This window comes from Triticum aestivum, chromosome 4B (genome assembly GCF_018294505.1).
Source record: "Triticum aestivum cultivar Chinese Spring chromosome 4B, IWGSC CS RefSeq v2.1, whole genome shotgun sequence".
In the NCBI taxonomy this organism is placed as follows: Eukaryota; Viridiplantae; Streptophyta; class Magnoliopsida; order Poales; family Poaceae; genus Triticum; species Triticum aestivum.
The window spans coordinates 618,291,996-618,306,611 of NC_057804.1; the positions used below are offsets into that span (position 1 = coordinate 618,291,996).

At 39.0% G+C, this 14,616-nt stretch overlaps 1 protein-coding gene across 1 annotated transcript; it reads left to right on the forward strand.

Moving 5' to 3' along the window:
- The first annotated feature begins 270 nt into the window (after positions 1-270).
- On the forward strand, positions 271-6,508 carry LOC123089423 (protein ZINC INDUCED FACILITATOR-LIKE 1). The gene is made up of 17 exons (XM_044511106.1): positions 271-518; positions 941-981; positions 1,483-1,543; positions 1,714-1,816; positions 1,897-1,999; positions 2,107-2,160; positions 2,376-2,438; positions 2,530-2,579; positions 2,660-2,735; positions 3,495-3,674; positions 3,749-3,836; positions 4,673-4,758; positions 4,842-4,949; positions 5,405-5,449; positions 5,531-5,619; positions 5,986-6,029; positions 6,179-6,508. Exons 1-17 carry the CDS (start codon positions 335-337, stop codon positions 6,280-6,282), a joined length of 1,479 nt encoding a protein of 492 aa, XP_044367041.1. The 5' UTR covers positions 271-334; the 3' UTR covers positions 6,283-6,508.
- The last annotated feature ends 8,108 nt before the right edge of the window (positions 6,509-14,616 follow it).

Consider the following 14,616-nt stretch of genomic DNA (forward strand, 5'->3'; position numbering starts at 1 on the left):
AAAATTGGGTCATCTATTTTGGAACGAAGGAAGTACAAGAATTCCATTTTCGTGATGTCACTTTTTGACCCCTGCCTCGATCGATCTATCGATGGTTTCCCTCATTTGTCAGCCTGAGACCGACAGCCAGCGCGCTGAGAACAAATCTCATCTCACCGAAAAGCGGCAAACTTTTTGCTGCCCACGGCGACAGAGACGCACTGCACTGCACACGCATTGCACGGCTTGGCTTAGCTTACCTGCCTATATAACACCACAACATAGTGTCATGTACTCTGAAGCTACTGTCTGTCAGTGCAGTTATTTAATTATAGTTATTTAGCACCATCTAGCAATGGGCGACACGACCAGGAACCGGCACGGGAACGACAATGACGAGGCGAAGGCGCCGTCGTCGTCGCCGGAGACGGTGTACTACGAGGGGTGCCCCGGCTGCGCCATGGAGCGCAAGAAGGAGAACAGCACGGGCACGCCCTACAAGGAGTTCTTCTACGTCGGGGTCACCACCCTCGCCTCCGGTGCGTCACAACTCTACATCTAGACTAGCTAGATAGAGTCGTCGCTCTACCCAAGTACTCTTAGAAGGATTTTTTATGTTTCATGAGTATTAATATATGTTTGTTGTGTATATCTCACGATGCAGACACCAAGATATGTACATTTTTAAAATTCCATTTGCGTTAGAAAATAACTGTTTCACATTCTAGATTTAGAAATTATTTTTCTAAATACATTAAACAGGGTATGATAGGAGGGATAGAATTTGGCGATATATATGCATTTGTTGTTGATTGTTTTTTAGATAGCTAACCACTCTCATTTCAAGAGACGATATATGAACATTTGCCGATGATAGCTAGCTAACACGTGCTTGTTACATATATATTTTAGCCATAGGTCATGTTTTTGGCAATGACAATATCTCATTTTAAAATTGCAGCTCTGCCAATATCAGCATTGTTCCCCTTCTTGTACTTCATGGTATGTTAAACATCTCACTTTGATCAGTTTAATTGATACCGCCATATCTTCTTCGCATAACCCGACTAACTAAATCGTGACCTCAGTTTGCTGAACTTGACTGCTTCTAATATATTTCTTCATACAGAATTTAGCAGATGGCAATCGATATAGTATCTCATATATGCAGATATATCTTGGCATGGACATGCCAACTCTTGCCACCATAGTTGTAATCATTATTAGTCACCGCGGCAATGACCAATTCACTCTCATAGGTCTCACTTTGAAACATGGAACCTACTCATTAGCACCAACTCGCGTTATCTATTTGATGCATGGCTTATCGGTAATACTGTTGTCGAACATAAAAACTCCATGGAAACATCATAAACATTGAAAAAACACAAAGGATGGGTTTTCTTTGGCTCTCGGTGAAAAAAGTCTGGGCAAACACCAATAAATCGTCACTCTTTTTTGTTTATATGTATGCAAACTAAGTTTGACCTTTCTTGACAATAGATACAAGATATGCATGTGGCAAAGAACGAAGAAGACATTGGTGTGTATGCCGGTCTTCTTGGTAAGAAAGTTAAAACTCATTGAATTAACGACATGTAAAAAGTTCCAACATTTTCCTGTGGCTCTTCTTTCAAATATGTCTATGTGCATCACAATGATGCAGAGACCGGGGGTACGTGCTAACCTCCTTTCCGGAAAAAAAAATGGTATGCTGATGTCCATGTCGTATAGGTGCATCATACATGATCGGCAGATGTTTTGCCTCGCTGTTTTGGGGTGTGGTGGCAGATCGTATTGGGAGAAAACCTATCATTGCATTCTCCATGTTCTCAGTGTAAGCAAACTTTTCTGCTGTAATAAATACGCTCAGCAGCTTTTACATGGCTGCTTTATAAGCTTGTAATTCTCCTTCAGGGTCATCTTTAACACTCTATTTGGACTGAGTGAAAAGTATTGGATGGCGATTGCCACAAGAATGCTCCTTGGCTCTCTAAATGGCATGCTTGCCCCAATAAAGGTATCCAAGTTTGCTCAATCAGCATCAATTATGTCATAGAAGAACCAAAATCACGCATAGAAAATATTTATGTGGCATGCATGATGATTAATTGTTGACTTTTGCAGGCTTATTCAGTTGAAGTTTGTCGACCAGAACATCATGCTCTAGGATTATCAGTTGTAAATGAACATATAACCCTACTGTTTTACATGCATCATCATTGCTATTTACTACTACCTCCGATTCATAATAAGTATCGCAGTTTTGAACTAACCTCAGTTCAAAACTGCGACAGTTATTTTGAATCTGAGGGAGTAGTATTTTTGACAGGGCTATTTACCAGTACTTTAGTTCATATACAGTTGCTCTAGTTGACTTTATTCATTGGCTATAGGTAAGCACAGGTTGGGGCATAGGTCTTGTTGTCGGTCCAGCCATTGGAGGCTACTTAGCGCAGGTACCTAATTGTTTAGAATTGCCCATTACCAAAAAGTAATAAATATTTTATATGCTATTCTAACACATTTATATTCTCATTTCCCTATCAGCCTGCAAAGCAATATCCGAACCTATTTTCCGAGAAATCTGTTTTTGGAAGGTATACATGTTGTGTAAATACGATTTATTTAATGATAATGAGTCAACTTCACGGAACTAACACTACAGGTATTTTTTTAGGTTTCCGTATTTGCTGCCATGCCTTTTTATTTCATTGATCGCCTTTGCTGTTCTAATCAGCTGCATATGGTTACCGGTATGTCACGTCCCCACTAATACTACGCCCTATGATTTTCCTTGTTCTAATAATAACTTTGCCAGTATAATCTACAATAATTCCTCTTATTTTTCAACTTGGAGACATCCACGTATAGTTTCCAACTCTTAGAAGGTCCATTAATGTCTTAGTTATAAGGTTTGGCACATTTTAAGCCTAAAATATATCACTACTTACATTACTATCCAGATCTGAGCCAACAAGAGATAGGCCACATGTATTTCTTAATCCCATGCAGTCGCCTGTAATTGAAAATGCAGCATTTGTATACTTCTGATCATACTGAAAACTGAGAACTGTTGAAGTGTTTGATGGTCTAATTGGGGTCTGACTTCTTGAGGGACACAAAAACAATTATCCATAACACACACACACACACACACACACACACACACACACACACACACACACACACACACACACACACACACACACACACAGAGAGAGAGAGAGAGAGAGAGAGAGAGAGAGAGAGAGAGAGAGAGAGAGAGAGAGAGAGAGAGAGAGAGAGGTTTTCACACTAGGCATGCATTTCGTTTTATTTTTTTAGAGAAAGATGATAAAATAAAATGAAGACAAGCAAAAGGGCAATCTATGTGTCAATGTTGAATTCCTCTAATCCATTTGCAATTGGTCTCTGATAAATTATTGCATGGTTATCCAGATCTATTTTCTTAATGAGGGTATACCATTTATATGTGACTGAAAATATATCATATTCCTAATGTTTGCTACCAGGAGACACTTCATATGCATAAAAACTTAGAAAGGGAAGTAGAAATGTATTGTGATTCAGGAGTTTCTCCCCATAGAGAAGTTCCGCATTCAGAGAAGAAGAGTCTATATAAGAACTGGCCATTGATGTCTTCTATAATTGCATATTGTGTTTTCACCCTTCATGATACGGCATACAGTGAGGTAACTAGTATTCACATTCCCCTTAAAACATAAAAGCTAATGGATAAATAAGTAACACATATATTTTGTATCAGATATTTTCCTTGTGGGCGGTTAGTGACAAGAAGTATGGCGGACTAAGCTTTTCATCTAAAGATGTCGGCCAAGTTCTTGCGGCTTCAGGTATAAGTTATAACTCTACCAGTGCACTTTGTCTTATTCAACATCTCTTACATATTAACTATTTAATTTATGCAGTTGGGTTCAACTACAACTACTGTTAAATGTGCACTAAAATATTACGATTGCCTCTAGGATGTTCATAAGTATGGAACATTCTGCCATGTATATATCACTTTGAAACTAGATACTATAATCAATGGAAAAGAAAAAATAGATTACTTTTGACCCTAATACTTTCAAATAGTCCAAAGGGAAACCTAAGTTCACAGAACAATTCACTTTTGGACCTACACTACTTCATTGTGGTTTTCGCTGATGCGGTGTCCACGTAAGCGGGTTATACTAAAGTGGTTGCCACATAGACTTGACAAGCAAGTTCGATAATAGTGTGAGGTGAGGGTGAAAGGATGACATAAAGAGGAGAAGAGAGAAGATAAATTGTTGGTAGGAAATAGAGACACAAACCCATTTTCTTTTCAATTTAATTTTCTTATTTTAGAACTTGAATGCGAGAGAGCCATATATGGCATGTAGGGCCCATATGCATAAGATCTGTTTTGGTAACAAGAACCACTCGGAAACCAGACAAGGTTTCATAAGTGAACTATTTTGTAACTCTCCGGATTTGTTTTCGACTGTTTAAAAGTTGCAGGACCAAAATGCACTTGGGGCAAAGTTAAGGGTCCAAAATGCAGACTTTTTCTAATGTAAACTAGTTATACTACTAAGACGCTACACATTTTGGACCATTTTGTCTTATTGTTGTACTGGTTAAATTCCTGTGGTGTATTATGATTATACAAAACGTTGAATATTAATTTCACATTTGATGTCAGGTGCTGGACTTCTTTTGTATCAAATATTTGTGTATAGACATGTCCACAAATATCTTGGGTCTATCATTTCATCCCGTATTGCAGCTGTGAGCAGTTCCACTATTTCCTATGGATCTCACATTTATTATACATATCCTTTTATTCTAACAATTCCACATGCACATTACAGGTTCTATCAATACCACTTCTTGCTACTTACCCATTCATGACACACCTATCAGGGACCAAACTCGGACTAGCTATTTATTGCGCTGCCGTTATGAAGGGTGCTTTTGCTGTAAGCGCCAACAATCCCATCTCATCTCAAACATGACTTTATTTCTTTCAAACATAACACCATACATGTTGTACTCCCTCCGTTCCATAATGTAATGCATATAGATTTTTTTGAAAAGTCAGGCCTATATCATTAAATTCATCATAAGATGTAGTTTCATATTTTATATATTTGGTATTGTAGATATAAATAGTTTTCCTATAAACTTGGTCAAAGTTTGCAAATTTCGACTTAACAAAAAATTTATATGTACTACATTATGGAATGGAGGGAATATTGATTTTGAGCAGTGGGATTATACAGATTGAGAAATTCCATAAGGTTTACATTATGGTCCAGCATATATACATAATTGGCCCTAATAAAACAAATACAAACAACGAATTTATTTTCTCGCATTTTTATACAACAATAATATTGTTTCTAACATTACAAACTTTGAAAATTTTGATCAGACGACTATCTTAACGGGCACCTGTATTTTGCAAAACAGTGCTGTGGTAAGTATCAAGTCAACTTGTGCGGCATTTGTATTCTCAATTGGCACTGAAGATAGCTAACTCAGTATACTGCAACGACAGCCACAAAATCAAAGAGGTGCCGCAAATGGAATATCTACGACTGCAATGTCCCTCTTCAAGGCCATTGCTCCAGCAGGAGCAGGTGTTCTGTGAGTATCGTTGTGAACCGTCCAAATATCTTTTGAACATAATCAATGTGGTAACATGTAAAAGTCGTATAGCATGTGAAACCCACTTAATCAGAAGCTTCTCAAATAACTAGTTCCTTGATAAGACCGGACACAATAGTCGACTCTAAAATATATTAACACATGGGCATTTAAAACTAAGAATGATAAAGCCTAGAGCTATTTCTGCTAAAAATAAACAAAGCACAAAGCTAAATTATAAAAATATGGTCACTAATACGCCTACCAGCACCTTCTTTTATATCATTACTTGGTATTAGGTTCATATGCACGTAATGTATGCATATATATCATCTATAACATTTTTTTTGGAAATTTTAATTGTAGGTTCTCATGGGCCCAAAAGCGTCAACATGCTGCTTTCTTTCCAGGTATATTATTAATTTATTAGTTAGATTTTTATTTTAGCAACTCCCACTATTTGTTAAAAAAACTTGCCCCATGCAGTACATGTGCAATTAATCAGTATGTCTATGCGCAATTGCAAAACTAAGTATGATTTATTTCTTTAATTATGCAGGGGATCAAATGATATTTCTGATTTTGAATATAGTCGAAGTAATTGGGCTTGTGCTAACCTTCAAGCCATTCCTGGCAATTCCAAAACAATATGATTTCAAGTAGCTGCTGGAACCCCCAAAAAAGTGGAAGAATGGATGATGTGAAAAGTTAGAACAATGTTTTAGCTTGCAAAAAATTGTGTACAAGTCCTATACAATCCTCAATCCAAGTACAATATTAAATATAAGGAATACATCACTATTGATCCTTAATGTAATACCTTGAACTGTGAGATAGTGTGTAAATTTTTCCGATGAAGACTATTTTATTTGCCCTCATGCAACCATTATTTTCCTTTCTCCCACTAAACATAAATTACTCGCATTGTCCGTCCTAAGTAAATACGTGAAACCGAAATGCCACCTACTTATCTTATTTTGCTAACACAGTGGCCCGCCCGATGTGCGGGCTAGAATTTCATTACCTGACTCGTCGCACCTTGTATTTTTTTATTGAAATAATTGGCATTACTTGACTCTTCTTGTGTCATCCTATTGTGAATTGAAAAATTGATTTTGTTATTCCATTATATATATATATATATATATATATATATATATATATATATATATATATATATTAGCTTTGTCTGTATAACATGAAAAGGAGATCCACATTTTTATTGGATGGTTAATTAAAAAATGTGTCTCCTTTTTCAGTTTTTTATTAATAGACTGTTTTTAGTGGTTGTGTTCTTCTGTCTTCAAGAGATAAATAGAACAAATGCAACATAATATCCATGTGATATACAATCTCAATTTCATCAATAAACATCTAAATACATTTTCCATATGTTTGCCATTGTCATCAATTTTGTGTGCCATATGCATCTGTAACGATGTTAGTTACTTTTTGTGTCTTGTTCTCACTTGCTAAAACATATTGTTCCGTATATATTGAATAAACGTATGATACCCATATGCATATGCCATTTGTTGTGTGATTAGTTAATTAATAGTTTACATGTCTAAATATGTGGCATGCTAATATCTAGCTGTCTAGACTGATAATTCTTTCTCTTGAATAATTATCGAAACCACCTCTTCTTTAGTTCATAGTAAAACCAATAATTAACCTACAACTTTCATTGACATTAATAGGGTGTTGGGACCTATGGTAGGGTGCGTCAACTGCAAATTAAAATTTTCCTACCCACAGAACATGCGAATAGAGATGGATCACTGATCGTTACCACTAGACGCGCAGTGCCGTGCAGCGGAAGAAGAGTTGGGGCAGCGCATCTCTGGAGTCATCTCTTCCTCGTCTATCTCCCACGTAGCTGATCGGATCCTGCGAACAGGTTCGCCGGAGCGGCACAAGTGCACCGTCTGTAATGGTATCCGAGCATGCAGGAGGAACTCCGTGCGGCGGACTGCTAGGTCCGATCACATAGTAGGCGGTGAGTGGAGGTGGCTAGTTTCAACACATGCAAAGCCCTAGTGACGGCGGCGAAGCGATCAACCAAACGAGTGTGCCGCACCTCCATTATATATAGGCATCCGTCGCGGGCTCAACACTTGGGCCCCGCACAGACCCTAAAGCCCACAAGTCTACTCAGTCACGATCCAAGTCCACCTCGAATCATACCTTTATAACTACCAAGTCACGGAGTAGCATTTGGTCGGTCCAAAGCAGGTCTGTCACCATCCCGGGTACATTCGCCAGCTCAGGTCTTAGGACATAGAACATATGTTGTACTAGAGACTCATAGACGACCTATCATCGCTTCTTATAGTTTGGTCTGTCCGACTTGGACCTTATCTCGACTCGGATCTGACTACATTGAATCCGACTAGATTCTTCCGAGTCCATATTATCCGGCTAGCATCCAATGCTCTATGGGTAGTGATACGAATCCATCCACTGTGTCACATGCTAGTCTATTCGGCTGTGCGTCCAGACAACTCTTTCAACTAGGGACTTTTTAGGACAATCATCATACAATGCGTAGTCCCATAAATAAGTCACGTACTTGCTGATAGACATCATTGATAATGTCTAAGTACTATCTTTATTCATAAACACATGGGAAATATCATCATACATGGTTGTCTCTAGGGCATATGTCCAACAGTTTGGCTAATTCACATCCAGATGTTTTCTAAGGATGCCATATCTAAGCTCCCACAAATAACGCAGTAGCAAGGAAAAAAACTGAGAAAAAAAAGACCAGAAACATAGTGGACATGAGGTTAAATTTGACATAACTAGATGTGCCCTAGACAGACCCTCTATGTCCAACATAGGGTGTAGATGGTTAGTTTCACAAAGGTGATGTGTAGCTAAAGGATGCAGATTCCCCAAGTCCGGTAGAGGGATCAATAGAATAGGTGAAGAAAAGCGCAACATCTTTACCTAATAATAAAGCAAATTGAGTTTCTTTCGTCCGGCATGACATTTTTCAGAAAAGCCCTGTATTTCAAAGAATTCAACCCGTAGTCCTGTTTTAAGTTAAAACGAATCGTTTTTTCATATTTTACAGAAAAGTCCCTGTGTTTTTTTGAAATCAACCCGCAGTACAGATTTAAGTCACACCCGAACCGTTATTTTACATTTTCAACCCCCCTGATGTTTTAGGTAATTCATCCGCGCATCATATTTAAGTCAAACAATGCTTTTTTTAAATCATCCATATCTTTTCAACCGTAACTCCGATTTAAACATGTTATATATGAAATTTGATTAGAAAAATATGTAGAATATGAATATGAGATTATTTTTACCTGTTAAGTATTTTTAAATATTATTTTCGAATATATTTAAGTCAAAAAAATGATTTTCTAAATTATCCGTATCTTTTAAACCGTAACTTCGATTTTAACATATTATATATGAAATTTTATTAGAAAAATATGTGGAATCTAAATATGATGTTAATTTTACTTGTTAAATATTTTTTAAATATTATTTTGGGAGCAAACTTATAATTTATAGCATAAGATCCGTTTTCCTTTCATATCGGCGGCGATCCGGATTGCAAATAAAATCCCACTATAACAATAAAACATCGATAACTACACATGTATACCTGTGAAAAATGTCGCAGGGGAAAACAACAGATTTCTCATCACGAGAGTGAGAGAGAGCGAGCGAGAGAGAGAGGGAGAGGGAGGAGAGAGGAAGATAAAGACGCCTTAGGATTAACCATATTCAAACATGTTTTTTTTGTTTTATGTGAACACCAAGGCCATCGCCGACGAGGTCGAGAAGGAGGATAAGCGGCAACACAAATATGATGCCTCGCAAAAATAAAGGAGATGGACCGATTGTGGTCTTGAGTGATGGTTGTTGGGTTAACCGTGTGTGTTATGTTTTCTCTCCCGTTGCAACCCACGGTCTCTTTTGCTAGTAGTATGAAAGAGAAGACTCTTAAAATAACAACGTGTTGCACAAATCACTACTAGGAAAACGGCTATAGATGAAATGAACATTAATGGCGCACCACATGTGTGGGCCGCCACTGCTATATAGCAGTGGCGCACCATATATAGGTATGCCATCAAACTCCAAATACTAATGGCGCACCACATACACGGTGTGCCACTACTAACATTTTTTTTATTTTTTTCAAAACTAGTAATGGCGCACCAGGAGCTAGTGTGCCATTACTAGTTTTAACTAGTAATGGCGCACCACACCCTCAGTGCGCCACTACTAATAATTTCTTTTTTTTTTTCAAAACTAGTAATGGCGCACCACACCCTCGGTGCGCCACTACTAACAATTTTTTTTTCAAAGTTAGTAATGGCGCACAGTGGGTGTGGTGCGTCATTACTAACTTTGACCAAAAATTCCACTGAATGCACCCCCAGCGGACCGCCTTTTTAGTTTTAAAAAAATAAAAGAAAATGATGGAAATGTCAAAAAAATAAAAGAAAATAAGTTTCCCATGTGATATGTGGTCTAGTTGTTGGGAAAATTTACAAATATGAATTTCCACTTTATTTGTAAAATCTCTCTGGAATTTGTAAAATGGACATAACTTTTGCATACGAACTCGGATTAAAAAGTTTTTTATATGAAAAATCATCTACTCGAAAAGTTACATCCGAATTTAACAGGGGAACCCCATTAAACATTTTTAACATCCTCAAAAACCTAACAGAAAAAAAGTTACGTGCTTTCAAGATCTGGAGAGGCAAAAAAATTCAAAAAATTTCAAACTTAGTAGTGGCGCACCATTTGCTAGGTGCGCCACTAGTAACAGAAAAAAAATTAGTTTGAAATTTTTTTGGGATTTTTTTTTCAAAATATGATACGTAATATGAACGGAAGTTTGAAATGTTTTTTCAAAATTTCATCACACTCATGAACATGAACAAAGTCCTAAACATCAACAAGGTTTAATATGATTGATATGCTAGATATATCAACAAGTCCCTGTGAGCTGGTGCTGGGGTTGGATAGAACTCTGAAGTTAAGCAAGTTAAGCGTGCTTGGGCTGGAGTAGTGTGAGAATGGGTGACCTTTCGGAAAGTTTGATCACGGAGTATGATTTGACTTGAGATTAAGCATATTGACCCGAGATTAAAAAAAACAAAAAAAATTGAATTTTTTTTAAAAAAAATTGTTAGTAATGACGCACTTCCATGTGGTGCGCCATTACTAAGTCAGATAGTAATGGCGCACCTCTAGGCATAGTAATGCGCACTATATGTGCGCCATTACTATCACACAGATAGTAATGGCGCACATATAGTACACCATTACTAACAATTACTAACAGCGTGATGCTAGTGGCGCACCTATAGTCGCCATTAATGACGAAAACAGATGCGCCACTAACAGGCCTTTTTCTAGTAGTGACTATTTAAGATAAGCACATTGTGGTGTATTTATGTCGCCATTTGGAAAGGCATGGACATGAACGTCTCATTCCATCTATGCTGGAAGTCCCATGAGTCCCAATCAACCTGCACTCAACAATTAGTCTCCACATGTCCGGTCTCTCTTGCAGAAATCAACCTTCTCCTCCTGTAACATGAACATGGCTATGCTGGAGGTCATCAACAACAACGATCAGCAGCGTTGGTGCACTACGAGCCAGGTAATGACCATGGACATGGTGCCCAACTACCCGCACAGTTTCCACAGCGCACGTGCCTGCATGTAATCTAGTGTGAGGGTGCCAAGCAATGAATTAAGGCAAGCTATTGTGTTACCAAACGAGCAATCAGAAATTATAACTGTTCATGGAAAAAACAACACGCATAATAGTATTTTCAAAGATATATAATAGCAAGATGAAGCAGGAATTTTTAGTCTAATCTCTTTTACATTTCTTGCTTGCTTGAAAGGAGCAAATCTATATCTATACCTAATATTAAAGGACTGATTGTTTCTCCATTATTTTTGGTCCATTGATGTTTTTCGTACATTTTTTGTTTTTTGTCTGTCGCTGTTTTATATAAAAATAAATAAATAAATTGCTCTCAAACCGACTTGAACCCCTGCCCAATTATGTCCAGCCGCAATGCAACAACCAGTCCACCCAGACACAATATTTCTTGAAAAGACAAAGGAATATTACTATACCTAATATTAAAGGACGGATTGTTTCTCCATTATTTTTGGTCCATCGATGTTTTTCGTACGTTTTTTGTTTTTTGTCCGTCGTTGTTTTACATTAAAAAAATAAAAACATGCTCTCAAACAGATTTGAACCCTTGCCCAATTATGTCCAGCCGCAATGCAACAACCAGTCCACCCAGACACAATATTTTTTTGATAAGACAAAGGAATATTACCCCATATATACTACTCTCCCGCGCGCCCAATTGGGCCGGCCCATTAGTGGGGAGGGACTCCCCTTTTCTTATTTCGTTTTTTCTTTTTCTATTTTCCTTATTTAAAATAATTTGGGATTTCAGAAAGTTTCAAATTTCAAAAGAAAATGGGAATGTTGAAAAATGATTTAGAAATCGTGCGTCCTATTAGGCTGGCCCATGAGCGGGGAGGGACGGCACTGTTTTCTTATTTCTTATTTTCTATTTTCTTCTTTAAATAATTTGGGATTTCAGAAAAGTTCCAAATTAAAAAAATGTGAATTATGAAAAATGTTTCAGAAGTAGTAAAATGTTTATGAATTTAACAAAAATTCTATGATTTGAAAACATGTTCATTAATTTTTAAAACAATGTTCACAAGAATAAAAAATGATCGTGAATTTCAAAAAAAGTTCACCAATTGCAGAAATGTTCGCTGATTCAAAATCTTCATGCATTAAAAAATAATGTTCGTCAAACAAAAAGTATTCATGAATTTCAAAAAAGTTCACCCATTCCAAAAATATGTGCCTGTTGAAAAAAATGATCACAAGTTAGAAAAATGTTCGTCCATTCAAAAAATAATCATCTTGCTCTGTTAGAAAATTTCCAATTACTCACAAGAATATTCATCGAGATGCGGTCAACCTCCTAGATTTTGTTGATGGTTCGATTGTTGTCGTTAGCTGCATGCAACATGATCCGTGCAATCAATGGTCATGAACCAGATGTTGCAGACTCTGTCATTGCCTCGATGAGGTCATTGAAATTTTGCCCCGATGTAAAATTGGTGTCACTTTGTTGCCCTAATCCCATTTTTATATATACTAATTATTCTATTTATATTAAAGGAAGGAACGATTCTTCCCTCCAATTATAGTTTCGGTCGTCATCTATCTACCAATGTACCACACACCTTTTATGTTTCTCCGACGCGTGGGCCGAGCTAGGCTGCTTCACACTTTTTTCTTTCTTCGATTCAATTTTGGAGCAGCGAAAAATAATACATTTCTATTTCTCTCCTACGTCGGCCAAGATGGGCCTATTCCGAAACATTTTTTTCTTTCTTTTCATTTGATTGTGGTATGGAGGAGAGAATGAAAGTATGAAGCCGCAAACTGAACTGTGATTATTTTGCAAAGATGGTATGATTGAAAGCATAATTCTTTTTTATCTTGGGAATAATTGTCGTGGATCATAAATTAAATAATTGTTTATATTTTAGTCTATGCTAGGGAAGTTAAATTTTCTCCCATTACAACGCACAAACATTTTTGCTAGTGTAACCCAATATGTTCAATTGGTAACTAAAAGCAGACATCATAGGTTAATTATCAACACAGATTCATGCATGACCGAACATAATTTGAGCAGATAAACATTATGTCACATTTTCTTTCTCTTTTTTTTTTAGAAAAGGAGGAGGACCCCCGGCCTCTGCATCTGGATGATGCATGCAGCTACTTTATTAATTATTCACACAAGACCCTACAAAGTCATACAACAATAAGACTAAAGCCACCGTTTAGGCAACATCTGTCGCTACCCCAATCCAGTTGATGAAGGGATGCTCATAGTCTGGGCCTAATACCAAACAGACCTCGCAACCAAACCTAACATCTAAGACCTGAGGTCCCAACCAGGGCTCCTGCCGGGTGTGGGGCACCCACTAGTCCGACGCACTCCTCAACCAGGACGCCTGCCGGGTATGAGGCCGCCGCAGCCACCTGCCACCAATCCATCTTCAGTGCTGTACTGCTGCATCTACCTTGCCCGGTCTAGCTGCCATCGACGCCACCACGACACCAGACAACGCCACCATCCCGCGCTCGTCCATCATCACACGCCCACCGACGAGACCCCGCTACTCCATGTCGCCGAGACCCGCCGTCATCGACGCGAGAGAAGGCACGCCACACCACCTCACGCCTCTTCCATCCGGCGCCGCTCCACAAACGACGCCCCAATAGGGAACACGACACCGCAGCGCTGCCATCGTCCGATCCGGTGATCTTAGGATTTCTCCTGGAGCGGCACGAGCAGGTTGACGACAGTTGATTGGCAATGCCTTCATCAAGGTAACGACGTAGACGCCGCCATCGCCCGCCATGACCGGAGTCGGCTCGGTTTTCACCGGCGACTATGTCTCCCCAACTCGCCGCCGGTGCTAATAGTGGGATCCAAGATCGTCACTACTAGCCTGGCCAACCGCCTTCAGTGGAGAAGGCAGCCACCACCACCATGCCCAGGTCAAGAGACCCTGACGTCCTCGTGCCGCAAAGATTACCCAGGGAGGATCTCCTCTTGTCGTTGTTGAGACGAGGCACATCCACAGTGGATCTCGTTCTAAACCCCTCAGGCCCAGATCAGATCTCATCGTAGCCAAAATCTCATCCGCCAATGGCCGCCGGAGATCTCCTGGCCACCGCCAACCCGTTGCGCACTGCCGTTGGAGGAGGAGGGAGATGGACGCCACTGCACCCACGCGTTACCGCCGGCCAAGGACTGCGCCGCCGCCACCGCCTCACCACAGGGGCTTCGCCCTGCGCGTCCTCAGCGACGGCTTTGGTAGTGGGAGGCGATGGAGGGGGAGGCCTGAGGGTGGTGTGGACGGGGACTCCCAGGGGGTGGC

Excerpts from the sequence above, each read along its gene's own strand:
- LOC123089423 (XM_044511106.1), top strand. The coding sequence starts at position 335 with ATGGGCGACACGACCAGGAACCGGCACGGGAACGACAATGACGAGGCG. Across the intron at positions 2,580-2,659 it reads GAGAAATCTGTTTTTGGAAG|GTTTCCGTATTTGCTGCCAT; the intron begins GTATACATGTTG and ends GTATTTTTTTAG. Across the intron at positions 6,030-6,178 it reads ACATGCTGCTTTCTTTCCAG|GGGATCAAATGATATTTCTG; the intron begins GTATATTATTAA and ends TTAATTATGCAG.